Source organism: Ostreococcus lucimarinus, chromosome 1 (genome assembly GCF_000092065.1).
Source record: "Ostreococcus lucimarinus CCE9901 chromosome 1, complete sequence".
Lineage (NCBI taxonomy): Eukaryota > Viridiplantae > Chlorophyta > Mamiellophyceae > Mamiellales > Bathycoccaceae > Ostreococcus > Ostreococcus sp. 'lucimarinus'.
Genome location: NC_009355.1, coordinates 512558 through 538579, shown reverse-complemented (window position 1 = coordinate 538579; position 26022 = coordinate 512558). Strand labels below are relative to the sequence as shown.

Sequence of the window (26022 nt, the reverse complement as noted above, 5' to 3'; positions counted from 1 at the left end):
TCATCACTAGACACCGTAGTTCGAATCCGCGACCGCTCCGCCGTGCCGCGCGCCGCTCCAACTGTCCACACAACCCGCCGACGACGATGCGCGTCTCCGTGCGCTGGTCCGGCGGAACGCCGCCGACGTTCGACATCGACGTCGACGACGACGCCACGGTCGCCGACCTGAAACGATCGATCGAAACGACGACGCAAGTGCGCGCGGCGCGCATCAAACTTCTCAACCTGCGAATCGGCGCGAAACCGGCGATGGATGACGACGCGCTGTCCGAGATCGGCAAGTTCCCGAAGCAGGTGATGATGATGGGAAAACGCGAATCGCAGATCGAAGCGCACGCCACGGCGGAGGCGTTGGCGTCGTCGATGGCGCCCGAGGTCGAGGATGATTTTGAGCTGGATGCGCGGACGACGACGGCGGCGATGGCGAATCCCGAGTTCATCGCGAAGCTCGAACGGCGCGTGCGGGATTGCAAGTTTCCGAAGAAACTTTCCGACCCACGTCCGGGGGCGAAGTGTCTGGTGTTAGATATCGATTACACGCTGTTTGATCATCGGACGACGGCGGAGAATCCGAGCGAGATTATGCGACCTTTCCTCCACGAATTTTTATCGCGAGCGTACGCGGCGAACTTTGACATATTCATTTGGTCAGCGACGTCTTTGAAGTGGATCGAGTTAAAGATGACCGAGCTTGGAGTGTTGACTCACAATGATTACAAAATTGTTGGTTTGATTGATTCGTCGGCGATGATTACCGTGGAGACGGCCAAGTACGGCGTGTTCAATTGCAAGCCACTCGGGTACTTGTTCGCGCAGGATTGGTGCGAGTATGACTCTAAAACAACCCTCATGTTTGACGATTTGTCTCGCAACTTCATCATGAACCCACAGCTTGGACTGAAAATTAGACCATTCAGAAACGCGCACACGAGTCGGGCGACCGACCGCGAACTGTTACGATTGAGCGAGTATCTAGAAGAAATCGCCAGTCTAGATGATTTTTCCGAGCTGAATCACAACAGATGGGAGTCCTTTTTAGCCAAAAAGAAGCAGAAGCGCAACGATCAATAGACCACTATAGAATAGAATACAATGAGATGCTGCTAAAACTGACTACACGATGAATTCGCGCAACGCCTTGACGTACTCGTCCGGATGCTTTCTCAAATGCGCGCAGTGCGGCGACTGCTCGAAACAGAGCACCTTGACGTTTGCCGAGTTTTTCGCTCGATGAGCGATTAACGCCTCGAGCTTCTGCGGATCCGTCAACGTATCACTTAGGGAATAAATATACAACTCCTTCTTTTCGTTCGGCATGTTCAGCATCGTCGTCCAAAACTTCCTCGTCAACATTTGATCGTACGTCCCCGTGCATAGATGCACAGTCGCGAGCACTAAAACCAGCGCGTAGAATGTCAATCGCACGACGAGCGCGAGCGGTTGCCGCATCACCGCCGTCAGCGCGTCGCCGCCCGATTTCATCGACATGAACGCTGGACACGAATCAAATATCACGCCCTCGAAATCAAACATCAACTCGCGCGCGATGGTTCCCTCGGCGCGCGCTCGCGCGAGCGTGGCTTGGACCCAGCATCCACCGTTGGAGAAGCAAAACAGGTACACCTTCCTCGGCGTCTGTCCGCCGTACGCGCGACGCGCGAACGTCAGCGCCTCCGTCACGTACGCCACCCTCGACCGCTCGAACGGGCTGAACGCGCGCGCGGTCGGCATCGTCGCTCGAACCGTCGCGCAACACTCGAGCTCGCGCGTCAACACGTCGGTGTATTTCTTGACGTGCGCGTCGCGCGCGTTCACCCAACCGAACACCAGGCACAGGGGTACATCGGGCGCGAGCGTTCCGGCGCTCGCGCAGCGCGCGGGAACGTCCAAGGCGAAGCGCGTCGACGCCATGCGTCGCGAACTGCACCGGTGACGCACGACACACGATGACGCGGGCGTTCGCGCGTCGCCCGTCGGCCGCGACGCCGCGGGCCGTCCGGGCGCCGCGCGGACGCGCGCGCGCGATCGTTCGCGCCGACGGCGCCGCGCGCGCGTCCGAGGCGCAGCGCGTGCTGATCACGGGGAGCACGCGAGGCTTGGGATACGAGTTGGCGAAGAGCTTTCTCAAGCGCGGGGACGCGGTGTTCGTGACGTCGCGGGACGACGATAAAGTGCGCGAGGTGGTCGAGGGACTTCGTCGAGAGTATGGTGACGCGCGCGTCGCGGGCGTGGCGGCGGACGTGCGCAGAGCGGAGAGCGTCGAGGCGATGGCGGCGGCGTGCTGCGAAGCCTTCGGCGGCGTGGACGTGTGGGTGAATAACGCCGCGAGTAACGGGTACTCGTACGATAATTTGGAAGACGCGACGCCGGAGGTGCTGGAAGAAATTATTTTGACCAACTCGCTCGGGTCGTTGTTGTGCACGAGGCAGGCGATAAAGACGATGAAGGCGACGACGGGACGCGGGCACGTGTTCAACATGGAGGGCGCGGGGAGCGACGGCGCGGCGACGCGTAAGTTTGCAGCGTATGGGCACACCAAGGCTGGGATGTCGCAGCTGGCGAAAACGATGGCGGTGGAGCTCAAGGATGTGCCCATCGGCGTGCACACGATTAGCCCCGGAATGGTTTTCACCGAATTGATTTCGAGTGGGCGCGACGCGTTTGGCAGTCAAGGAAGAATGTTTGTCAACGCGCTCGCCGAGCCGGCCGAGGTAGCGGCGGAGCAGATCGTGGATAAACTGAAAGTGGCGACGGTTTCTCCAGATTCGGTGAATAAGACGATCGCGATCAAGATTTTAACGCCGGATGTGGCGTTGCGCAAAATGTTTGGTCGATTCGTACTCGGCGAAAATCGCGATCGGTTTCAGAAGGAGTGAAAGATTCTGAAAGAATGCATCGGTATTTGTAACAAAAAGGACACAATTGCACGTTCACGTCACAATGCACTACGCTTGTCTTGAAGAGACAGTCGCATGTACACCTTCTCTCGACATCTGAAACCAGCGACTTGAATCGTCTCGCCTGAAACCAGCGCGTTGCGGACTTCGAGATCCGTCCACTTCTCAAATGACACGACGGCGAAGAAACACCGCACCCGTCGACTGACCCCGACGTACACGCGATCGATTATGCCGTAGGAAGACATGATCGATCTCACCCATCCACTCGCTTCGGTTGATAACGCTTGAGTCAAGCGATATTCGCTCTCCGACGGAGCGTCTGACAACCGAAGAATCGAATCATCGAGGTGAAGCTTTTTGCAAACAGCTTGCATGAATTCAAACGGCAACATTTTCAAGTTCACCTTTGGGTTCACAATTTTCGGCGGACCATCATCGGCGATCGTGGCCTTGTACCAGTCATCAATTTTCATGCGCGTCGGCATCGCTGGCGTTGTTCCGTTTGAAGCCGACGAAGGCTTTGACGTTTTTTGAATTTGGATTTTGCCGACGGGTTGCGTTGGAGACGCAATTTGAATTCCGTCAGCTGGTTGGGCCGGCGCTTTCGTCGCCATCGTCGCGTACGCGACTTTAGTAGGATAGTCGTCTTTCCGTTCATCCCAGGCGTTCTCGCTCTCCGGAGGCGAAACCGAAATCGAGGGCGAGCGTTCGATGGCGTCTGCGTTTAACCAATCGGACGTCGTCAGCGGTCCGATGACGCGCGCGGTAAACACTGCCTCTCGAAGCGATACGACACCGACGGCCCGATACATCCTCCCACCGCGGCGACTTTTGATTATATCTACCACCACCGCGGCGCGCGTTTGCATGGATTTCGAATCCGCTTTGAATGGGAGCAGCATTTGTACCTTCCCAGGACCGCGAGCGCCTTGCAAGCGCGCGAATCTCGGCACCGGAGCGTGGAAGCCGTACGACACCAAGCGCGCCAATCGCGAAATCGCACTCATCCCGGCGTGATGACGCGCAGTCAACGTTGAAAATTCCTTCAGAAGAGCGACAACGGCATCTGACTCGAGAGATTCCCAAAAACGCGCGTCGATTTCAAGGACGACGTCGTCGCCGGTTTCATCGGCGATCCAGAGACAATCGCACGGATCCTCCACAAACGTCGGTCGCGGTGGCACGTGCAAGATTGGCTCGATCGCGTTCCACGGCTGCGATGGGTCGCGCAAGGTGACATCATCGACGAACCCCACCAGCTCCCATTTCCCTCCGTTAACGGCTTGGGACTTGTCGATTCGTGTAAATTCTCGGCCAAACATCGCGAAGAGAGGGAACTCGTCGTACGACAGTAAATTCGTGTGAAACGTCGCCCACGCCGCGTCTCCAGATTCAGTGAAGCATTGCACCATCTTTCCTTGCTCGACACTTCTGAGAAATTGCGCGTCGAGGTACGCATCCATCATCCCTCGCGGCCAGGTCTCTCGCACGACCGCCGACTCGAGCGACGCAAACGACGTCGCTCGAAGCGCGTCACCCATCGCCCTCTTACCCCCGTTTCCCACGCGCGCCCACTGTCCCAGACTCGTCATATCCCTCGTAAATTCATCGAGTGGCAATCCCTCGATATTGTTCGCGCTCCTCATCCCGCGCTCGCGCTGAATCTTCCCTCCAACCTCCGCCGCGTGAAGCCAGCCGGGAACGCTTCGCGCGCCGTCCCCGCCCCCGCCCCGCTCTCCTCTTCCCCTCGGTCGCGGTTCCGACGGTAACGGCGGCACCGCTCCAACTTCGCCCAACGTCGTCGCATCCTTCGCGCTCGTCGCGTTCGTCGATTCCGTTTCGCACTCCGCGTCGTCCTCCATCCCGCGCCTTCGTCCCGCGCTCGAGACGTCGCCGCGAGACGCGTCGCGCCGTATCCCTTCCCCTCGTCCCGTCGTCCCGCGTCTCGACCGCGCGCCGCCGCGACGATTCAGACGCGCGCGCGCGTCGTCTTCGACGCTCCGCTCGCGCGCGCGTCGCGCACTGGCCGTCACCGCGCGCGCGCGCGCCGTCACACGCGTCGATATCGCGCGCGTCGATTCGCGTCCCGATCGCGAACCGTCGTCCACGATCGATCGATCGATCGATCGATCGATCGGCGGCGTCGGCGGCGTCGCGCGCGCCCGGGGCGCAGACCGCGACGACGGCGTCGCGACGGCGCGACGGCATGGCGACGCCCGCGACCGCGACGCGAGCGCGCGCGGACGTCGACGTCGATGATCACGACGCGCGGTACGAACCGGTGAACGACGCCCTGCTCGGCACCGGGTCGTACGGGTACACGAAACTCATGCGCGAGAAAACCACGGGGCGAATGTACGCGCTGAAGTACATCGAACGCGGTGAAAAGATCACCGAACACGTGCGACGAGAGATCACGAATCATCGGAACCTGAGCCATCCGAACATCGTGAAGTTTAAGGAGGTGCTGGTGACGCCGACGCACCTGGCGGTGGCGATGGAGGCGATCGGGGGGGGCGAACTGTTTGGGTACGTGCAGCAGCAAGGGAATTTTACGGAGTCGCAGGCGAGGTATTTTTTTCAACACTTGATCTCGGGGGTGGAGTATTTGCATAATATGAGAATATCGCACCGAGATTTGAAACTTGAGAACACGCTGGTGGATCTCACGACGACGCCGGTGCTGAAGATTTGTGATTTTGGGTTCTCCAAAGGGGGATTCGACAGTCAGCCAAAGACGCAAATCGGGACGCCGGCGTACATTTCGCCGGAGGTGTATAGCGGGGCGCAACCGTACGATGGCGCGGCATCGGACGTGTGGGCGTGTGGGGTTTTATTGTACGTCATGTTAGTGGGTAGATATCCGTTTTCGGATCCTCAAGATCCAAACAACTCGCACAAGATGATGCAGCGCGTGTTGTCGGCCAAATTCGACCTTCCGCAGAATATGACAGACGAGTGCAAGGATTTGCTCACGCAAATTTTCAACGTCGATCCGAAGAATAGAATAACTGTCTCAGGGATATACCATCATCCTTGGTTTTTGCATGACTTGTCTCCGAGCGTACCGCTCGGGCCGACGCAGCCGGGACCGACGGCGGACGACGCCGAGGGGCTTCAGTGCCTCGACGCCATCAACGCCATCATCGATGTTGCCCGCGAGCCCCCGGTCAAGACATCGAGTCCGTGGGGGTACGACGAAATCGATGGAGATGGAATCGACGACGGCAACTATCTAGATGACGATTATTAACACGGATTGCGTCTCTTTCTTTGTTCTGTAATAATTGCAAACGTTTCAGCCACGTGGCGAGTAATAAGTCTCGCTCGATATGAATCTCTTTTGCGCGAAGATTCCGAGAACTTTTGGACGTCTTAGAATCGGTTCTCCGGTCGCGTTTCTAACCATTTTTGAATGCCCGCGTTTTCGCCTACCTTGTCGACTATGGCGGACACTTTGGGGCAGTCGACATACGATGCCGCCGCCTTTTCCGCATCGGAGAAGGCCTGCGTTAACGCGACGTAAAGCACAATATCCGCGAGTGACATCTTTTTTCCGACGCACCATTGGTCGCCGACGACGGATTCAAGTTTGCCCATCCACGTCTTCATCGTCTCATCGTACCACTTCGCCATCGCTTCTTCAATTTCAGGCGTCGGCGGCGCGAACGGATTACCGCGTGCTTTTTGATACGCGTCCCGCAGATCTCGCACATGTTCGCAAATCGCATCGATTTTAGCCTCGTCTATCTTCCCTTTGCCCATGAGTCCCAAATCTTTGGCGACAAATCGCTCAATCGCGCGGCTCTGCCCGATCATCTCGCCTTGGACCTCGAGAACAGGAAGACGCTTAAGATTCGCATCGAACATCCCCGCCTCCTTATCGACCCCGTGCTGCTCACAGATCTGCGGCTTCGGCCCATCCATAGAGAAGGTGTATCTATAATCCTCGTAATCGACGTTTGCCGCGGCAAAAATCGTGCGAATGACCTCCGCCGCGCCTCGTGCGTCGAAGTAGCGCAGCGTGGCTCGAGTCTTGCGCAGTGTGCTTCCCGATTTTGCCGCGATGTGACCCTTGATGATCGCCGCCGCGAGGAAGCCGCCCACGCCAAAGGCTTGCACCGGAGACACATCTGCGAAGAGCGGCTTCTTTACCGGCACCGGCGCAGGTTTGGCGGCGATACTCGCGATTTCCTGCGTGCGTTCGTGAACCTTCTTCGGCGCGAGCGATGAGGCGTCTCTGGCGACGACGCGCGTTCGATCGACGCGCGCGCGGCGATGCACCGGTCTCACGATGAGGGGTGTAGTCGTGATGCTAGCAAGCATGGCGTAAGTGTTCGTGAAGACGCTGCGCGAACGATTATGCGGTCAGCCTCTCCCGAAATGACCTCGTTTGAGGTTTCGGCAACGGTGATGAATTGAATCATCATGAGAACGCTAGAGCTATCGGGAGCTAAGGAACTATTCTACTTTTGAAAACTTCTGCAAGCGACCTCTGGAAAATATCGGTGCGTGCGCATACGCTGCGATGATGTTCAACAAGAGCCAAATGTTTGCGCCGAAGAACGCGATGGACGCCAACCACACGCTCTCAAATACTTGCGCCCCTTTGAATTCGAGGGCGTACGCCCAAGCCAGCCAGTGTAACTGGGCGATGAGCCAAATCAGCGTGGCGAACACCACACGTTTTCGATTCGCACTTCGCATCAGCGATGGTAAAACGAGTGGCAAGAGCATGAACCACCAAACAAAGTATTGCGCCGTGCACACCTTGTTGAAAGCTACAAACGCGAGTGTCTGCACAAAAAGTGCGAAAGGCATGTCGCTAGCAAACGCAAACCCAAGTGATAGAACGACTGTAAGCATGGGCAACGGACTCATAGCCAACCGATCGGCGGTTTGAACGATTGCTGAACCGTTCAAGTCTGGAGCGTCCGTCGTCGGATGAATGCTCAGATATATCCCGTAAAACGCCGGTGAGAAGTTGTGACGATGGTCTTTTCTTTGCGCGTGATACAGAATTGCCTCATCGATGTAATCCATGCCATACACGGCGTACGAACCAGCCGTTAGCGCGAAAAATGTCGCCGACGAAACCACGGCAAACTTGACGTTTTCTACCGTCACCCACGAAAGCGCTTTGGATCCTCGCTTACCGAACAAAGCGCGATTGCCCATGTAATCCTTATTAAGAAACGCAACGAACATCAATGCGTGTATGATTGGATACAGCCTCATGTGAACGACGAATCCGTACGCGATTGCGGCCCTTGTCGTTGCGCCCGCGGTGAGAGCCTCAACCGTCAACAGCATCAACACTCCCGTCAATGCCTCGCAGCTTCCCCTCGTGCTTATCGCGCACGTGAACGGATTAAATAACCAACACCACAAAGCATATTTGAGCTCTCGCGCGTTCATACCGCGTCGCCGACCGATTTTCAAAATCAAACCGCCCACCGCGATGTCCAACGTGCTGAAGAACACTTTCCCCCACATTTCGTGCACCAACACGTTCGGCGCGAGTAAGACGGCCAATAGCGGTGGATATCGATACGTTGCTCGTTCATACGGCGATCCGCCGCGGACGACATGACGCGCGGCGTCGGTGTAGACGAAGTAGTCAATGTCGGTATACTTGACGTCAAAGTTTGCGTCTTGATACGCGCTCCAAGCGATGAGGACGAGGCGAAGGATGACGGCGCACACGAACGCCATGTTCATATCGTTCCTTCGACGCGCGCCCATCTCGCGCACGGGCTGCCGCGCGCGCGGACGAGTGCGGCAGCCCGTGCGGCGGACGCTCGCTCGCGACGAACCGACTCGCAGCGACGGAGGACGCATATCGATCCGTGTCGCTTTTGTTAATCGCGCTAATTAAATTAACAACAACTAGTAGTGCTTACGTGTCTTCCCAATCTCATCTATGAGTTGATTGAGCTTAAAGTGAAGCTCTTCTCGAGGCGCGCTCTCGCGGCGTCGCGAGACTTTGTCAAGTCCCGCTCGAGATTTTTGCTTGACCGCCGAAGCGAGCTGCAACCGAAGAGAATCGAGAGAATCTATGACGGAGTTCGTCGGAGAGTCCCGACGATAGATGGCATAGTCTCCCGATTGCGGTGAGCGTGGTCGAGATGGTGAAGACGTCGCGGAGGGCCCGAGGCGGTTGACAAATTCAACCATTCTTCGCAGGCGTACTTCAGCGGTGTGGGCGCCGGATTCAGCTGCCATTCTGCGAGCTTCGGCATCTTTTGCCGCTTTTTCCATGATCATCAGACGATGGTACGCTTTGTCCTCTGCCGAGACTTTCATCATCGGGCTGTCGTCGAACAAACGAACACCCTGCATCGGGGCTTCCAACGGTGAATTTTGCGCGCTGTCATACACATAAGAATGTCCAACTTGACGGTACGGTGGTGGTGTTCGAAGCGGGTTCGCAGTCCATGACATTTCTTGCTCCGCCGTATCCTTTGCAACTTGCAATAGGTGCACAGCCTCGGCGAGTGCCTCTTGTGATCGCTCGATGTCGGCTTCGTAACTGCGCTTGTCCTCTTTAAGTTTTTCAGCCTCAGTCTTGATGGCTTCCAACGCGCGTTGCGCATTCGCTCTATCTTCCGCTTCTTTCGCCCGTAATCTGTCACCTAGTTCACTTTCTTCCTTAAGCTTTGTCCGCAACGCTTCCAACTCCTCTTCAATCGAACCTTGATCGCAGTCGAGCTCTCTCAAGAGCTTCGTCTTTGATTCGACTTCGGCTTCTAATCCTTCCAACTTTCCCTTAACCTTCTCGATGTACTGTTCGTGCTCTTCGAGAATTTCCACGGTGATACAAGTATCGGACTTCAACTGCATCGCGCGTTCCTCCTCATCCGCGGCCTCTTTCCTCAGTTCATCAATCTGTTTTCTCAACCTGTGCTCTTCATCCTGACACGCCTTGCGCACCGCCGCGGAACTCTTGTGCTGGTACTCCAGGTCCTCCGTCAATTGCGCTTGCTCGTTTTCGAGGAGCGTCAACTGCGTGCGAGTCTTGGTGAGCTTGTCTTTCACCACGGCCTCATCGCTCGACGTCGCCGCGCGCGTCGTTCGTAACTCAGCCGTTTCCCGACGAAGCCCTTCGAGCGTGAGCGTCTCCTCGAGCACTTGACGCCGAATCTTCTCCAACTCATCGCGCAACTGCGCTTTGTGAAATCCATAGTTGATATCGTCCGGAGTTGAGTGCCCACTTCTATTCGAAGATCCCTTCGAGCGCGCCGCGCCCGTCTCCTGCGCCACTTCGACGAAACTCTCCCGTTCGCGTTGACTCTTCAACAACGCCTTGACGAGCTCCTCCGCGTCTGCGCTCACGTTGAAATCGCACGCATTCAACGAAAGATGCACGCAATCGCTCGGCGTCGCCGGTGGTGTCTTCAAAATCTTCGTGTCCGTCTCGCTCTCTCTCACACTCGCGTTCTCCGTGGTCGTCGTCGCCAATTTCGCTCGCAACTCCTCCTGCTCCGCGCTCGCGGCTTCCGCGTCCCGTCGCACGGCGTCGCATCGCATCTCGACGTCTCGTCGAAACGCCGCCGCGCGTTCGCGCGCATCACCGCGCGCGGCGTCAACGACCTCGTTCTCCTCGCTCTCATCCACCGCACGCGCCGTTTGCCCCGTCACCGGCGTCACCATCGCGCGCGCGATCGCGCAAAGTTTTCGCGCGCGAATTCGCGACGATCGCTCGATCGTCGCCGCGATCGCGCGTCGCCCGCGCGCGCGTCGCGACGCGAAATACGCGCGACGCGCGACGCGACGCAAGAGACGACCGCGCGCGCGCTCGACGGGCGATCCGCGCGCGCCGACGACGCGCACCACCGCGCGCGGTGTTCTCCCGCGACGCCAGCCCCCATCAGCGGCGTCGCGGCACGCGCGCGAAAGGGCCGCGTCGCGCGCGATCGCGGACCCCGCGCGGGGAGGGGGTCGCATTTGAGTCGCGAACCGTCGTCGCGAAATCCGAAAGGCGCGCGACGGGAATCGGCGTTTTTTTACGCGTTTTCGCGCGCGTTCGAGAAAAAAGAAGACGAACGGGCGCGATCGCGACGGCGACCGGCGCCCGGCGATGGGGCGATTGCGGGGCGCGCGACGTCGCGCGCGCGTCGCGCGTGATGGGAGATGTCGAGGAATCTCGCGCGAGGGACGCACAGGGGGGACGCGCGGCGTTCGCGTGGCGAGACGCGCACGCCGTCGCGCTCGTCGCGAAGATGCGCGAGCTGGGGGTCGTGGCGAACGAATCTTTGACGCGCGCGGGTGATGGGAAGGCGTACGTGACGACGGAGAGGGTGCGGGAAGAGGTGATGCGAGAGGTGGAGCGATGCGGAGGGCGCGTTGGAGTGGTGGCGTTGTCGACGGCGCTCGGGGTGGACGCGTCGACGTGCGAACGCGCGGCCAAGGCTTTGGCTCGAGAAAACGCGTCGAGCGGCGCGCGGTTCTTGGAGGGGGAACTCATGACGGATGGATACTTTGACGACGTCGCGAGGGAGACGCAGGAGATTTTGCGCGAAAACGGAACGGCGACTGTTTCGGACGTCGCGCGTAAGTTTTCGCTCGGTGCCGACTTGGTGGTGAAAGTTTTGCGCGAACGCGTCGTCGGCGCGTCGGACGTTAAGATGGACGGAAGTTTAGTTTACACCTCCGAGTACGTCGCGAAACTCACATCGCGCGTGCGTGAGACTTTGATGGCGTGTGCGGTGCCAACTTCTCGCGACGCTCTGCTCCGCGAGGCGCTCGGCGAGGAGGCCAGAGCGCAGCTTGTGGGAAGCGTATTGAGCGAAGTTATCAAGTCGAAAGCGGTGAGACTCAGTGGTGAGATGTCTGGAGGCGTTTGGTACCCAGCGGCGCACTTGGATCGTCAGCGCAAGAAGCTTTTGGAGATGTTTGCACAAATGGGCGTTGTGAGCGTCGACGCCGCGGCACGCGTCGGTTTTGATGCAAAGCAAGCAAAGAAAATTCTCTCAGAAGCGGACGAGTCACACTTGGAGTTCGGATCGCCGGCGTGTTTCGTCGCTAAAAGAGTTCTAGATCAGTTCGAAACTGCCGTCTCAGAAGCGCTCGACGAAGATGGCTATTGTTACACGCCGGACGTCTTACCGGAAGGCTTGACAAGTTGTGCCGAGACGCTCGCCCAGACGAGTGTGTTGCAGAAGCATGTCGAGTTTGGCAGGGAGTACGTGGTTACGAAATCCTTCATCAAAAAGTGCACAGATGCGATTAAACGCTTCGGGGAATTGGCTGCTGAAAAAGCCATACGCGAGAACGAGAAGAAGGATGTTGCCACGCTGCGTGAATTCCTCGTGGCAAATTCGGTCGGAGATTCAGACGTCATCGCAGCCGTCAAACGCGCCGTTCCGGGCGTGGAAGCCGACTTGATTCAAGAACTGGTGCGAGTGCATAAAGTTGCGGCAGTATTGGCATTTAAAGAACGCATTTCATTCGCGATAGCGAGTCACGGCGATAAGCTCAGAATGTCTTGCGACGCGGCAAAGAAGATATTCCTGGCGTCGTACCCGACGGCATTGTTATGCTCCAAGGGAACCGCAGAGGTGTTGTCGCACGACTCACACGCCATGACATACACATGCAGAAGATACGCCGTGCCATGTGCGGACGCATTTTTACGATCGAAAGCCGAAAAGAGTTTCGATGAGGGCGATAGCGCAGCGCCTTTGACAGAAAAGCTTCGTGCATTCATCGTGGAAAGTTTTTCGGATGGCAACAAAGCGAAAGCTTTAGGTCGCGACTTAATCGACGCAATCCGTCGTGAGAAATCACCCATGGACGTCATGGATTCCCTAGGAAGACTTTGCGAATTATTTGGAGTCCGCCTTCCGGCGCCGAATAAAAAAACGGAACGCTCGATGCTGCACGTGCACAAGAAAGGCCTCGAAGAGCAGCTTCGCGCCGCGACAGACATCTCAAAAGCTTTGTTGATTGTCGTTCCTTTATTAGTGGCGCAGACTCGAGGTAAAGTCGTCGCCATCACAGGTCGCTCTCTTGGCGCTGCGCTCGAGGCCTGCGAAGGCCTTGAACCTGAACGCCGCACCGTTGTCAAAGCCGCTATCACGCAAGTCCTCGACGAGCTCACCGGCGCTTCTTCGTCAACGAGCGCAATACCCATAGATATAGAGACTCTAAAAGCTGCCGCCCTAAGCGGTACGTCCTCCCGGGACGATTAGTTATGGAGCACTCACCCAGCCACACCACCTGTCACTCACTGTAACATCTCAACACAACCCGACGCAAGTCATCGACACTATGTCAGCCATTACGGTGCGTCAGCGGACGAAACGCGATGCGCGGCGTCTTTGCTCGCGATCGTCACGCGCCGTACGCGCAGTTTCGCTCCCAACGGCACGATTCTCGCCTCTCCGACTGGGCACGTTGAAATAAGATTTCGTTCGAGATCTCTCGCCTCGCGCGTGATTACTGACGCGCACACGCTCGATCGTGCATCACACAGGTCACAAACGTCGCTCCAAGCGCGGAAGAGTCTAATTTGAGGGAATTCTTCAGCACGGCAGGGGAGATTGAGCGCGTGCGCATCTTCAACGTCGCCACGAAGAGCGGACGCAAAGCCGTGATCGAGTTCACGCACAAGGAGGCGGTGAGCGCGGCGGTGCTATTAAACGGATGTTTGTTACTCAATCATCCGTTGAACATCGCGGAGTGCGCGTACCCGGTTTCGGACGACGTCGCGAACGAGGGCACGACGCTGAACAGCTTTGAATCCAAGTTCGCTGGATTTTTAGGCAAGACGCTTCTCGCTGGCAAGCAAGCCATGGCGGCGGTGAAGGATTTCGACGAGAGAAATCAAATCACGGCTAAGACGAAAGAAAATATCAAGGCTATGGATGAGAAATTACAAATATCGTCCAGCATGAAGAAATTTGATGAAAAGGCTGGTTTGTCGACGGGCGTCAAGAAACTGTCAACCACCGCGTCGGCGCAGGTCGCAGAGATTGACAAGTCGCTGAAGATAACTGCGACGACGAACGCTGTGGTGGGGATCGGACGAGACGCTGCTGGCATGGCGATGAACAAGGCGATGGAGAGCAAGGTGATAAGTAGCGCCACGACGACCATCGGCGAAGGCTTGAGTCAGGCGACGAACAAGGTGAAGGCGGTCACGGCGGAGGCAAAGGCGACGGCCAAGGTGGGCGAACCTGAAGTCAATGTCGATCTTACGCAAGTCCAAGACGCTTCCGCGCCCACCGTCGAACCCGAAGCCGTTCCCTCGAACTAGTGCAGCATTTCTTGTAGCAAACCACCGAACAGCCAAAACTTCAAACGTTCGCGCGCGAGACGATGACGAACTCGTGTGTCTCCACGCACGCACGCGTGAGCCTCTTTAGGACTCCCACCCGCGCCAACAGCGCTCGCGTGACGTCGCGATGCGTCAAAGTTGACGCCATATCCTATGGACGCGTGTCCAACTCCGCCAAGTCGATCGCCGCCGCGACCGCGCTCGCGACGATGCTCGGTGCGAGTTTGGTGCAAGCCAAACCGGTGGAGATCGCGATCGATGCGAGTACGATTGAACAATCGTCATGCGGGATGGCGGGAGGCGTTCCCGGATCAGGGACATACAAGGCGAAGTGTATTCTGTTGAGTTTCAAAGCGCTTAACCCAACGAAGGATGTCGTGTACAACGCCGATGTGTTCGGATCGGTGAAAGACCAGGCAAATGACGACGTGTTGAACTCTGGTAGAATTGGCAGCATCAAAGAGTTGCAGCCGGGAGAGAACGATGCTCGATTGGAACTCACAGTCGGCGCGTCCCAACCGCTGCCTCTCAAGTTAAAGGCTTTCAAGGGACGAGGAACGACGGAAAAGCTGTCGATGAGTGGGAACCCGTATGACTATGAAGATGTCTTGGCATATGACTCTTACTAACGCGATTGGAGTTGTGAGAGTGGCACACCCATCCTGTCGCTTCATTTTCAGGCGCAGGCAATATGTATGCGAAGTGGGACGCCCTCGCGTCGTCTTTATCGGATTCCGAGGAGGAGCCAGTGATTAGTAAACGACGGGAAGATCACCTCAGGATTCAAGGGAGGACGTTTGAACCACCGGTGGTCTCTCGTGAAGACGTTCGGATCCGTGCAACGGGCACAGCAAAGGACGCCATCAGTTTGCACGAGTACGTCTGGTACGACGACGAGCGTTTTGCGCACGTGTTTGTTCAACTACCAAAGGAAAGTTCGTCATTTAGAATAGTTGATCGCAAATTCGGATCGCAAAGTTTCTCCATCGAGCTTGCTGCGACAGCAAGATCGTATCGCTTCGCCGTCGCCGAGCTCCCGCTAACCATCCTTCCAGAGCAGTGTGAGTGCTTCGTCAAGGAAGACGAAGTAAGTGAGTTGGTGATTAAACTCGTCAAGTTTGGCAAAGTGCGATGGACTAAGCTAGCGTGTTGATATACAAATTGAATTCTATTCAGCTACTCTAATCTGCGAGACGGCTCCATCGAGATATTGTCTCCTCGGCCACTTCCGCGCGCTTACGCTCTTTATTAGCGGTGCGCCGCGCTTCTTCCAACTCTTTTGAAAGGCCTACGGGAGCACCTCCGAAGATCGACGACGTCGTTCGTGGTGTGTGTTGAAACGGTCGAGGACTACGGCTCGGTGTCGATGTGACATCAGAAGTTGATGGAGACATATTGTGCGTATTTCCTCGCGCGACATACGCTCCTGTCAAGCCCCTCGACTCAGCCATCATTGCAGCAGCAGATGCTATGCGTTCTGCGGTGATCAAATCTCGCAAGGCTGATGCATCACTCGCCGCCTTGGCTGCCAGTTTCTCAGCCTCGTCTCGACGCTGAGATTGATCATCAAGCGCTTCTTGAAGCTCGCGAATCTTGTCCTCTGAACGATCGCTCGACACACTAAGAGGGGTTTCCATCATTCTCTGAGAATATCCACCCGTTGATGCTCCACCAGAAGACATCACCGTTGAAAGACGTTGGCAAAGCTGTTCGGCGCGATCGCAACTTCGTTGAAGGTTCTGATCAATCTCTTCTAGAGAAACTGACACCGATCGCGGTGAGTCTAAGGACCCGCGTGAGATGGTTCTAACGGGATGTTTTTGATCAAGAGTATTGATGTGCTGACGCAGCGTGATAACTTCGACCGTCTTTGAATCTAACTCTGCTCGCATCGTAGTAACGAGTTGCTCAGCGGCGTCCGCTCGAGCTCTGGATTTCAACTCTTCTTTAGCGAGCTCGTGGACTAACAAATTCAACTCGCGCTCGTTCGAACGTCGTGGTACTGAAGATGCAGAAGACTGCTTTGATACGGAAACAGCCAACTGAACAATCTTTTCTTCCAGGTCTTGAATTCGCTTCAAATTCTGCTCATCACCCACGTTTTCAATCTTTTTACCGTTGCTGACATCTCGGAACGCATCGCGCAGTCGAGATATCTCGGCTTCTTTTGACTTGTTCATTTGACGCTCAGTTTGCAAATCTTTTCGAAGCATCGCAAGCGCACGCAGATTTTCCTCGTCCTTGGCTTGCGCCTCCGCAAGTCGCTTCTCTACCTTCTTTAATTTTTCCCAACGTTGGGCGGACTCTGCCCTCGAGCCTTCCAAAACTTTGGAGAGCTCATTCACCTTCTTCGATAGTCTCACAATCTCGCCTTCGGCGAAGTGCAGCGCTTTTTCGCTCTGCGCTGCCCGCGCTCTTTGCTGCTCAAATGCAAGCGTCGCTTCGCGCTTCGATGCCAAAGTCTTCTCAAGTCCAATCACCGCGTTCTCCTTCTCTTTGAGAACCACCTCCAGCTCTTCTGCAAATCGTTCCACCGCCGCCTTCGTCGGTGTGCCCCATGGCACGTCTTCCTCGCGTTCGGTTTCGCTCGAGCTTGTCGCTCGACGACGTCCTGCTCCCGCCGCGCGCATCGCCTCATCCTCGCGCTCTATGAGGTCCGCACACAGATCCAGCGTCGCCCCTTTCGTCACAACTTCATTCATCGTTCGTGGTGCGCGGTGCAGCGCCGCACGGAGCGCTGCATCGATCGCCCGAAGCTCAACGACGGCGTCTTCGTCGCTGCGATTCAACGGTTTGTTCGTCGCAGCCAAGCCGTTCGTGGCGTCGGTGTCGCTGCACGACGGTGCGTCGGTGTCGGCGTCGAATACGTCGAATGGTAACGCGCGCGTCAGTGTCGATCGCGCGGTGTCGCGCGATGCAAGCTCCATGACGCCGCGGTGGGATCGGCCGAACTACGCGGCGGCGTCTGAAGCGTTGTGGGGGACATCGGGCGTGGTTGAAAGTTGAAAGTTGAAGGAGTCTAATTCATCGAGCTAGCTAATGATGAACGCTAATGGTAAGTGTTGGCTAAATGGCTAATAATCGAGGCATCGGTAATCGTCCTCGTAGAGCGTTTTGAATCTATCAAAGTACGCACCACCGTTTGCGGTACTCGGCTTCGGGATGTGTACCTCGGCTCTGTCGCGTGAGTAAATGACTTCCACTGGTTCATAAAGCTCGCCTGATTCTGGAGCTCGTTCACCACGGACTATGTGAGAGAAGAATACGTCACGTTGGGCTTTCAAATGTCTTTCGCGCTCGGAGATCGCGCACTCGTGCTCGACGTGCTTGAGCGGAGCACGAACAGGGTGACTTGGTTCGACGCCGAGCTCATCCATAAGACGGTTCCAATCTTCGTCCAACGACTCAGTTCGACCTATAAAGTGCATTGGTACGCGCGAGCCACGTCGAGTTACACCACTGAGCCTCGATACGGTTGATTGTAAGTGCTCATCCAACCAAGGATTGTTCAAAAAGCTCTGGTCTTGCGGCGCCCCCAGACGATTCGAGCAAAAGCTGTCGTCATGCTTCGCCCTACCGCGCATGATTTCTATCAAATCGATCGTCTGCTCAATCGTCGGAGGCCGGGTGGGTGTCTTTCCATGCATGCATCCCTGACACAAAGAGCGACAGAAAGCCTGCTGATAGCCAGAGACGAAACGCTCACTTGGATTTCGTACAAACGTGAAGAATTTGTATGAATCCAACAATTCATCCGACAACGAAGAAGTAGTCGAACGAACGATGTTGTTCCCTTCGTCCATGGCGTATTCTTCATTTGTCCAGCTTGAGTTGTAGACATCTAATAGACGACTTCGTATACTTTCACTCGCCGCCTTCGTCACATCCACGTACACCGCTTTGAGTTTGGGCACTACCACGACGTCTGTGCCAGCCGGATTACACCGAATATTCTCGTCAAGCGCACGATCAAGACGCCACTGACAAGCCGCGGTGTCGAACGATTCCACGCGCACTGTTCCAGGCGTGTCTCCCAACGCCGCCGCGCTCGCGCGCTCAACGCCAACCCAGCGCCGCTTTGCAACGACGCCGAGCGCGATGAACGACGCAAACGTCAGCATCGCGCCGGACCATTGTAATGCTTTGCGTGCGAGACGACGATCGCGTCCCGACCCACTCGCAGGCTCCAACAGAGCCTCGGACTCGACAACGTTGCCGCCAACACCCACCGCGGCGTCGATCATCTCGCCGTCGAGCGTATTTGACTGTGCACGACGACGCGTGGAGCGCGTTCGGCTAATGCGTGCGACCTGGACGTTGCGTCAATTCAGAGTCGTAGCGCGCGCGCCGCAAGCGTAGCGACACGCCGTGCAGTGAAGTGTTTGAAATGGGCAGACTTGACGCAAGGTGGGATACTCGTCGCATCGCCAGGAGAATATTAAACGACATTACTTAGTACATGTGCAGCCGCTCAGTAAATAAAATTTATAGTTTGTTTTGAAATTGAATTTGTTAAGGAAGAACTACTTCGTGTCTAAGCCTGAAGGAATCTATGCCTGAAGGAATCTCGCCCCAACATTTTGCTACTGATCTACGCCTCAAGATTTTTACGCTGTGACTTCGCGAGGATGGCATTTAAACGCTCAAGACTCGTTCGCAAATTCTCAAATCCACTTTCAGCGATGTGATTCGAGAAGTTGTGGAGCAGCGCCGTACTACCCGTCTCAAACTTTTCACCATTTGGCCCAAATAAGATTATTGGGGTATGCGCTGGATCCGCGAGAAATTTATCTCGGATCTGCGCCTTGGCCTTCATGTTCTGATTGACGATTAGATTTGAATCGAAGGCAAAGCCGTGATTGTGGCCTACTTGCCACTCTATTGGAACACGCTGACCGTGCTCATTTACCTCGCAAACACAGTATTTATATTCGTACGCCTCATCTGCAAAGAGCGTGATGGCAACTTGCCAGGTACCATCAGCGCCGCGCTGCATGTAATCAGCTGTCTGTACATCCCACTCGTGCCAACTTCCTACCAAACAAAGGAATTGATGTTCGCCAACATCTTTGCGTACTTTGAACTCGCAAGAGATGGCATGCGAAACCAGCTCGCCTCGCGCTTGTTGTCTCATTTTGGTTACCGCCTGCGACACTTGTGCCAATGAGAGCTGTGCTGCTTGTCTCGCTTCAAGCATAGATAATTCCATGTCACGCCGCTCTTCCTCGATCAGCCACATTGGAGACTGAGAAGGCTCGATAGAAGAGACACGCATTTTCGCTATATCCTGTTCCATGTTTTTCAGCATTGAGTTCGCCTCGGCGTTTTCTGACTCAAGCCTCGAAATTTGTTCCTGCAGCAATCGCACTTCCTCTGTTTCAGAAAATTCAGCAATCGACTCAAGGGATTCTAACTTGAGCTGCATATTTTCCTCGAGCTCAAGCAAACGCTGCTTATAGCGATCAGCTCGCTCATTTGCTGCACTAACTTCAATTTGCATGCGCGCGATCACTTCCTGGTTTTGTTCGGATCTTTCGTGTTTTCCTCCTTCAATCTCAGCTCGCATCACTGAAAGTTCAGATTCCGCGTGCTCCAACTTACCCATGTATGACTCTATTTCAGCCGATGACGCTGAGACTTTTTCTTTTAAGAGTTCTAACTCGTCCTCAAGCTGACGATTTTTTTCTGCATCTTCATCTTTGTCGGGGTGCTCCATCTGAACTTGACCGAGTTGGTGTTCGAGAGAATCTGCTTTGCTCTTCCACTCGCCAATTTCATCGGCTAATCTTGCAACTTCCTCACGGGCGTCGATGAGATTTACTTGATACTTTTCTGCTTCTTCAGCATTTACCGCTGCTTTCACCCTAAGAGTTTCGAGTTCTAATTCACTGCTCGCAAGCCGTGATTTATAAGTTTCAATCTCAACGTTGTCTGCCCCGCTCGATGCTACGATATTTGCCAACTTTTCCTCCATGCCTTGAAATTTGATTTGTTCTCGCGATAAAGCCTCTGCTGTTTTCATAGAGTCCTCACGGGCAGACAAAAGCTCGGACTGCAATGATTCAACCTTGTTCTTATATTCTGTAAGGTCTGATGACGTGTCACCGCTTTGCGATCGTAACGCATCAAGCTCGCATTGCGCTGCTTCAAGATTCATCTTGTAGCCATCAGCAGAAATGCGAATCTCCGTTGAATCCCGCACCGCGCTATCGAGCGCCGCTTGCGCCGCCTGCAACTCACCTTGCAGGCGATCAACTTCCTCCGACGCTTGCATGCCCTGCTGAGATAGCTCCTCGCACATCTTCGAAAACTTCTCTTCCATGGATCTCTTCTCGTTTGCCTCATTCTCGAGCGCCTCGCGAGCGCGAGCGAGCTCGCGCTCTAGGCGTCCCCCTTCCTCCGACGCTTGCATGCCCTGCTGAGATAGCTCCTCGCACATCTTCGAAAACTTCTCTTCCATGGATCTCTTCTCGTTTGCCTCATTCTCGAGCGCCTCGCGAGCGCGAGCGAGCTCGCCTTCATACTCAGAGGACTGCGTGCGCGCTTGCTCGAGAGCTTCCTCGACCATTGCTAGCTTGCTCTTGAAACCAGTGAGGTCGATGGAAAGAGTCGACGACTCGCCCGACGCGCTATCGAGCGCCGCTTGCGCCGCCTGCAACTCACCTTGCAGGCGATCAACTTCCTCCGACGCTTGCATGCCCTGCTGAGATAGCTCCTCGCACATCTTCGAAAACTTCTCTTCCATGGATCTCTTCTCGTTTGCCTCATTCTCGAGCGCCTCGCGAGCGCGAGCGAGCTCGCCTTCATACTCAGAGGACTGCATGCGCGCTTGCTCGAGAGCTTCCTCGACCATTGCTAGCTTGCTCTTGAAACCAGCGAGGTCAATGGAAAGAAGTGAAGATTCGCCGTTAGCTTTATCAAGTGCGGTTCTAGACTTTTGCAACTCACCTTGCAGGCGATCAACTTCCTGCGACGCCTGCATGCCCTGCTGAGATAACTCTTCGCACGTCTTTGAAAACTTCTCCTCCATGGATCTCTTCTCGTTTGCCTCATTCTCGAGCGCCTCGCGAGTGTAAGCGAGCTCGCGCTCTAGGCGTCCCCCTTCCTCCGACGCTTGCATGCCCTGCTGAGATAGCTCCTCGCACATCTTCGAAAACTTCTCTTCCATGGATCTCTTCTCGTTTGCCTCATTCTCGAGCGCCTCGCGAGCGCGAGCGAGCTCGCCTTCATACTCAGAGGACTGCGTGCGCGCTTGCTCGAGAGCTTCCTCGACCATTGCTAGCTTGCTCTTGAAACCAGCGAGGTCGATGGAAAGAGTCGACGACTCTCCGCTGGTTTCATTGAGCGCTACCTCCAACTCGTCTACCTTAACTTTCAAGCCCATGAGCTCGCTAGACAATTGTACAGCCTCATTACGTGCTACTTCCAGCTCGCCCTTATACCCAGATGCCTGATTGCGAGACTCTTCCAGAGCTTTTTCAGCCATTTCGAGCTTACTTTTAATCCCTGCAAGATCGATCGAGAGTGTTGAGGACTCGTCATTCGCAGTAGCAAGTTGTGATTGAAGCATTTCAAGCTCGCTTTTTAAGCAGTCGAGTTCATCAGATAAGCTGGAATTTTCAGTCTTTGAAGCTCGTAGCTCGCTCGTTATCTGCTCAAGTCCATCGCGCACCTCCTCAAGTTCACGTTTATTTAAAGTAAGATCATCATGATAGCTTGTGGCTTCATTACGAGATATCTCAAGCGACGATTGAACCATTTCGAGCTTTGTTTTGTAACCCGAGAGATTGATCTCATATTCTGAAACGTGATCTTGCGAAGCTTTAAGACTTTTTCTGAGTGTTTCGAGTTCGTCCATCGAAATCTCGAGGTCGGTTTTCACAGTTTGAAGCTCATTCGAGTATGCGAGTGCCTCTGATCGGCTATCTTCCAGTTCAGACGTAAGTGAACTCAATTTTGTATTCGCGCTTTCAAAATCAACCGTCAACTCTGACAGATCGTTGCGAGAAGCCGCGAGTTCTAATTCCAGCTTTTCCATGTCGTGCTTATGAATGGCTAGCTGGTTTAGATGATTTATCACCTGTTCGTTCGTTTTTGAAAGCTCTGCCTCGAGCTTGTCATTCAACTCTGTCACTTTGGCAATTTCGCTCAGTGTCTCTTTGTACTTTTCTTTTGAGGTATTTGCTTCATCAGAATAACCGTCGTTGAGCTCTCTGAGAGCCATCAGCTCCGCCTCGATGTCCAATAATTTACTTTTATAACTCAAAATATCGCCTTCGTACTGCGTTGTCATCTGCGTGACTTGGGCAAGTTGAGACGCACTGTTTCTCTCAGTTTCCCGCAGCGCGTCAACTTCACCTTGAGCGTTCTTAAGCTTGGTTTTGTACTGCTCCGCAAGCTCATTGGCTTCAGCGTTCGAGCTTTCGAGACGTTTGACATCGTTATTTCTTGAGTCTAGGGACTCTTTCAGCACGCTGATTTGGTCTCTCAAAGATGCGTCGGCTCGCGACGCACTTTCCAGGAGCTGTTGCAAGTTTTCCAGCGACTGTTCGTTCCTCAGCCACTTCTCTCGCATGTCCGTGAGATCACGTTCCGCGACATCCAGGTGGGCTCTGAGAGCGTCAATTTCGTTGTCTTTTGCCTCGAGTTGTGGGTCCGCGTTCCCCGTGAGCGCCATGATGACCGTGGATAGCCGCCTTTTCCCCGCGAAAGCTGCGCCGGTGACGATACCCACGATGAGCACACCCGCTAATGCGACGGGTGAGCTCCACGTCGATAATCTTGGCGTCACCACGACGGAAGACGTCGGTTGTGCCACCACTGCTGCAACCACACGATCGTTCGGCTTTAAACTCGGTGGTCCACGGATAACAATTCTATCTCCCGGAAACGTCGTCGTCAAATCCATGTCTGGATTCAGTTGCTCCAGAGTGGCCCAGTCTAACCCACTCTGTTCCACCAACCACCGCACGTTCTCTCCGTGCTTAAACGTGTACCATTCCCTACCATCCTGCACGCTCGTTCCATCGTCCGCATCACTTCCCGAATCCCCTCGCCACGTCGTCTCGCCCTCCGCCACCGAAGCGTCGACGCGTCCGCCTCGCGTCGATAGTCTCGCGTCGCCGTCGAGCCACCCACCACGATCGACACGCCTAAGGTCGGCATCACCGCACGGCACCGCATCTGCGTCAGTCTTTCGCGCCCTGTCTCGTCCCACGACCGCTCGATCGCGAACCCGAACGCGTCATCGTCGCGCAGCCTCGCGCGCCGATTGAAATTTCAAATTCAGCACGCGCGTCGTCGTCTCGTCGTTTCGTGTCGTAGTCGCGCGCACCTCGTCGTTCGTCTCTCGCGCGCACGCCAAGAGGCGTGTCCACACCGCGCTCCCACGCACACCGTCGCACCGCGCGCGACCATGGTGGCGGCGTCTTCTGCCGCGCGCCGTCGTCTTTCCCGACACGCCGGTCGGTCGAATTTCGCTCTTTTTGCTCTGGACCAACAATGGTGTTGCGCGGCAAATCGACGCGCGCGTCGTCGATCGAACGCGGCGATCGAGCGCGGCGATCGAGCGCGGCGCGCGAACGAAGGCGCGGGCGTTCGTCGCGCCGCGCGAGGCGCCGAGACGCGCGCGCGAGGCGAGAGGCGAGAGGCGCGAGCGACGCGCGAATCACACGGTCCGAGAGACGCCTGCGCGGGAGCGACGCGGGAAGATCGCGCGCGCGCGGTATGCCGGCCATTCGCTTGTTCGGACGCCACTGGCTGTTGTCGAGCGATGATTTGCCGCTGCCCATGGCGGGATTGATGACGGTGCACACGCTGTGGTGCGTGATCATATTGGTGGTGTACGAGCGCGCGCACAGGACGTTGCGACAAAACTGCGCGGGCGGGGAACACGCGATGGCATGGTTTTACGCGACGTTCTCGTGTTATTTCGTCGCGCTGTGCGTAGAGGCGATCCTGCTTCATCTCTCCCTGCGAGGGAGAATCTTAGAACCGGAGAAGAGACGTTTGGTGCCATACTTCTTGTACGCGCACTTGTTCCTGTTGTCCGTGGACATTGCGTTTACAATTTTGGGTACTGTTGTGGATGCGGAGTTATCGGCGTGCATGGATCGCGCACGCGTGCGGGGAATGGTGTTGAGCATCATCATTGGGAATTTCATCGTCATCGGCGTGCATTTCTGTGGAATTATGCTGATGTTTAGCATGTTTGGACACTTACCGAGCGATCAAAAGTGGTACAAGATTTTCAACATCATCGCGACGGTTTTGTGCATCAGACGTCGAGAGAGAACGGAGGATCCCGAAGTGGACAGGCAGTTAGCGGAGCAAGGGACGTTAGGTCACGTAGCAAATTGTTTCGCGGAGGTTTTTCAGGGCGCAGATGTGGTTCCGAGCGACATCGCCGCAGGCATGGGCTTGCTCGCGATTCAGCATAGACACATGATCGAGAACGAGCCGTTGGGTAAGCCGCTCGCAACAGATTCGGACGCGCTCGCGCCGTACAAGTCTCTCAACGCGATGTACGAGGATGCAGCACATTATTCTCGATGGGCGCTCGCAGCGTACGGATGGGCGCTGTTCGCTTGGGCGGATCCGCGTTCCGGCATCGGAATGGCGTGTTCGTCCGAGGCATGCATGAGTTGTTGCGGTTGTCGAAAATGCTTGAGGAAATCGCAGGACCATCGCGATCCGCACGATTTGAACCGTGAAGCGTTGAAAAAGTGCGCGGGGATTGCGTCGGATGATTTGTTTTACGTGTCGATGGCGAACGGCATTGGTGAACCGCCATATTTTATTGCTCGAGACGTTCGTCGCAAGGCGGTGGTGCTCTCGGTACGGGGTACATTGAGCATCGCAGACTGTGTCACGGATAGCATGTATAAGCCGTGCATGTTAAACGCCGATGCCATACATGAGCCAGGACTTCAAGGTTCTGATCTTCACGTGCACTCGGGCGTTTTTCGAGCGACCAATTTTATTCTCTCGGACTTGAACGCGAATCGAATTTTAGAACAGACAATTTTAGGAGAGCAGCCGTCCGCAGAGAGTGCGCCGCTTCCGAGCAGCGCCGTCGATTGTCACGACTGGGACTTGGTCTTAACTGGGCACTCCTTGGGCGCGGGCGTCGCCGCCGCGTTGTCCTTGCATCTTCGCAAAAAGTTTCCCAACTTGAAAGTGTGGTGCATCGAACCTCCTGGAGGCGTGTTGAGTCCAAAGTTAAGCAATATCACTAAGGCTTGGACGTATAGCACGGTGCATCACTGTGATTTATTCTGTCGACTATCGGGACCAGTGTTGTTGAAGCTCCGTAGCGACATGATGGACTCGCTGACCAACGCAAAGCTGAACAAGTTTTCTTTGATGATGCGAATGACGTTCAACGGCACCAAGTTGCAAATTTCTGACGTTCTTGACCCAGAAAGTGCGGCGAGTGAGTCTACAGCGCTTCGCGAGGATTTCAGAACGTTCTCACGGGCGCAAGTCGACTCGACACCCATGATGGCGGCGCCGTTGCATCCTCCGGGACAACTCATTCACTTGCTCCGGCTTCCCAATGGTTCATACGCCCCGCGCCTCGTGGAAGCCCACGAACTCATGGACCGTGGGATGATGATTCAGTACGGATTCTTCGCCGATCACTTCCCGGATAAAGTCGCCGCGGTGCTTTCTGATTTAGCCGCGGGCAGTACCGAGGCGTCGCAGTCCATCACCTCCATGGGAACCTCCACGGCTGACTCCACGCGCACGCTCGTCGACAGGCTCGTCAACAGGCAAACGAGCCAGTCGAGCCGTAGAGTTCTTGGAGACCTAGAAAACGTTTAGTCAAAATATTATT

At 55.6% G+C, this 26022-nt stretch overlaps 15 protein-coding genes across 15 annotated transcripts; 7 read left to right on the top strand and 8 right to left on the bottom strand.

Moving 5' to 3' along the window:
* Window positions 1-92: 92 nt before the first annotated feature.
* OSTLU_6029 (predicted protein) lies at window positions 93-1049 on the top strand (the record flags this gene model as incomplete). The annotated part of the gene is made up of 1 exon (XM_001415818.1): window positions 93-1049. A coding segment is annotated over one exon (957 nt), but the record flags the coding sequence as incomplete, so codon positions are not given.
* A 66-nt stretch (window positions 1050-1115) lies between these two features.
* OSTLU_28926 (predicted protein) lies at window positions 1116-1535 on the bottom strand (the record flags this gene model as incomplete). The annotated part of the gene is made up of 1 exon (XM_001415490.1): window positions 1116-1535. The coding sequence occupies one exon, from the start codon at window positions 1533-1535 to the stop codon at window positions 1116-1118; it is 420 nt and encodes a 139-aa protein (XP_001415527.1).
* Window positions 1536-1948: 413 nt separating this feature from the next.
* On the top strand, window positions 1949-2878 carry OSTLU_39837 (predicted protein; the record flags this gene model as incomplete). The annotated part of the gene is made up of 1 exon (XM_001415817.1): window positions 1949-2878. One exon carries the CDS (start codon window positions 1949-1951, stop codon window positions 2876-2878), a length of 930 nt encoding a protein of 309 aa, XP_001415854.1.
* Window positions 2879-3191: 313 nt separating this feature from the next.
* Window positions 3192-4764, bottom strand: OSTLU_13781 (predicted protein; the record flags this gene model as incomplete). Its single annotated transcript, XM_001415489.1, has 2 exons — window positions 3192-3221; window positions 3307-4764. 2 exons carry the CDS (start codon window positions 4762-4764, stop codon window positions 3192-3194), a joined length of 1488 nt encoding a protein of 495 aa, XP_001415526.1.
* A 344-nt stretch (window positions 4765-5108) lies between these two features.
* Window positions 5109-6155, top strand: OSTLU_28923 (predicted protein; the record flags this gene model as incomplete). The annotated part of the gene is made up of 1 exon (XM_001415816.1): window positions 5109-6155. The coding sequence occupies one exon, from the start codon at window positions 5109-5111 to the stop codon at window positions 6153-6155; it is 1047 nt and encodes a 348-aa protein (XP_001415853.1).
* Window positions 6156-6277: 122 nt separating this feature from the next.
* Window positions 6278-6919, bottom strand: OSTLU_7734 (predicted protein; the record flags this gene model as incomplete). Its single annotated transcript, XM_001415488.2, has 2 exons — window positions 6278-6751; window positions 6791-6919. Coding segments are annotated over 2 exons (603 nt in total), but the record flags the coding sequence as incomplete, so codon positions are not given.
* Window positions 6920-7363: 444 nt separating this feature from the next.
* Window positions 7364-8617, bottom strand: OSTLU_40166 (predicted protein; the record flags this gene model as incomplete). The annotated part of the gene is made up of 2 exons (XM_001415487.1): window positions 7364-8171; window positions 8220-8617. 2 exons carry the CDS (start codon window positions 8615-8617, stop codon window positions 7364-7366), a joined length of 1206 nt encoding a protein of 401 aa, XP_001415524.1.
* Window positions 8618-8791: 174 nt separating this feature from the next.
* OSTLU_28920 (predicted protein) lies at window positions 8792-10595 on the bottom strand (the record flags this gene model as incomplete). Its single annotated transcript, XM_001415486.1, has 1 exon — window positions 8792-10595. The coding sequence occupies exon 1, from the start codon at window positions 10553-10555 to the stop codon at window positions 8792-8794; it is 1764 nt and encodes a 587-aa protein (XP_001415523.1). The 5' UTR covers window positions 10556-10595.
* A 622-nt stretch (window positions 10596-11217) lies between these two features.
* Window positions 11218-13095, top strand: OSTLU_28919 (predicted protein; the record flags this gene model as incomplete). Its single annotated transcript, XM_001415815.1, has 1 exon — window positions 11218-13095. One exon carries the CDS (start codon window positions 11218-11220, stop codon window positions 13093-13095), a length of 1878 nt encoding a protein of 625 aa, XP_001415852.1.
* Window positions 13096-13174: 79 nt separating this feature from the next.
* OSTLU_28918 (predicted protein) lies at window positions 13175-14227 on the top strand (the record flags this gene model as incomplete). Its single annotated transcript, XM_001415814.1, has 2 exons — window positions 13175-13189; window positions 13380-14227. 2 exons carry the CDS (start codon window positions 13175-13177, stop codon window positions 14160-14162), a joined length of 798 nt encoding a protein of 265 aa, XP_001415851.1. The 3' UTR covers window positions 14163-14227.
* Window positions 14228-14479: 252 nt separating this feature from the next.
* On the top strand, window positions 14480-14740 carry OSTLU_10572 (predicted protein; the record flags this gene model as incomplete). The annotated part of the gene is made up of 1 exon (XM_001415813.1): window positions 14480-14740. A coding segment is annotated over one exon (261 nt), but the record flags the coding sequence as incomplete, so codon positions are not given.
* A 624-nt stretch (window positions 14741-15364) lies between these two features.
* On the bottom strand, window positions 15365-16885 carry OSTLU_28915 (predicted protein; the record flags this gene model as incomplete). The annotated part of the gene is made up of 1 exon (XM_001415485.1): window positions 15365-16885. The coding sequence occupies one exon, from the start codon at window positions 16883-16885 to the stop codon at window positions 15365-15367; it is 1521 nt and encodes a 506-aa protein (XP_001415522.1).
* A 372-nt stretch (window positions 16886-17257) lies between these two features.
* OSTLU_28914 (predicted protein) lies at window positions 17258-18427 on the bottom strand (the record flags this gene model as incomplete). The annotated part of the gene is made up of 1 exon (XM_001415484.1): window positions 17258-18427. One exon carries the CDS (start codon window positions 18425-18427, stop codon window positions 17258-17260), a length of 1170 nt encoding a protein of 389 aa, XP_001415521.1.
* Window positions 18428-18774: 347 nt separating this feature from the next.
* OSTLU_13773 (predicted protein) lies at window positions 18775-22860 on the bottom strand (the record flags this gene model as incomplete). The annotated part of the gene is made up of 1 exon (XM_001415483.1): window positions 18775-22860. The coding sequence occupies one exon, from the start codon at window positions 22858-22860 to the stop codon at window positions 18775-18777; it is 4086 nt and encodes a 1361-aa protein (XP_001415520.1).
* Window positions 22861-23909: 1049 nt separating this feature from the next.
* OSTLU_28912 (predicted protein) lies at window positions 23910-26009 on the top strand (the record flags this gene model as incomplete). The annotated part of the gene is made up of 1 exon (XM_001415812.1): window positions 23910-26009. The coding sequence occupies one exon, from the start codon at window positions 23910-23912 to the stop codon at window positions 26007-26009; it is 2100 nt and encodes a 699-aa protein (XP_001415849.1).
* Window positions 26010-26022: the final 13 nt, after the last annotated feature.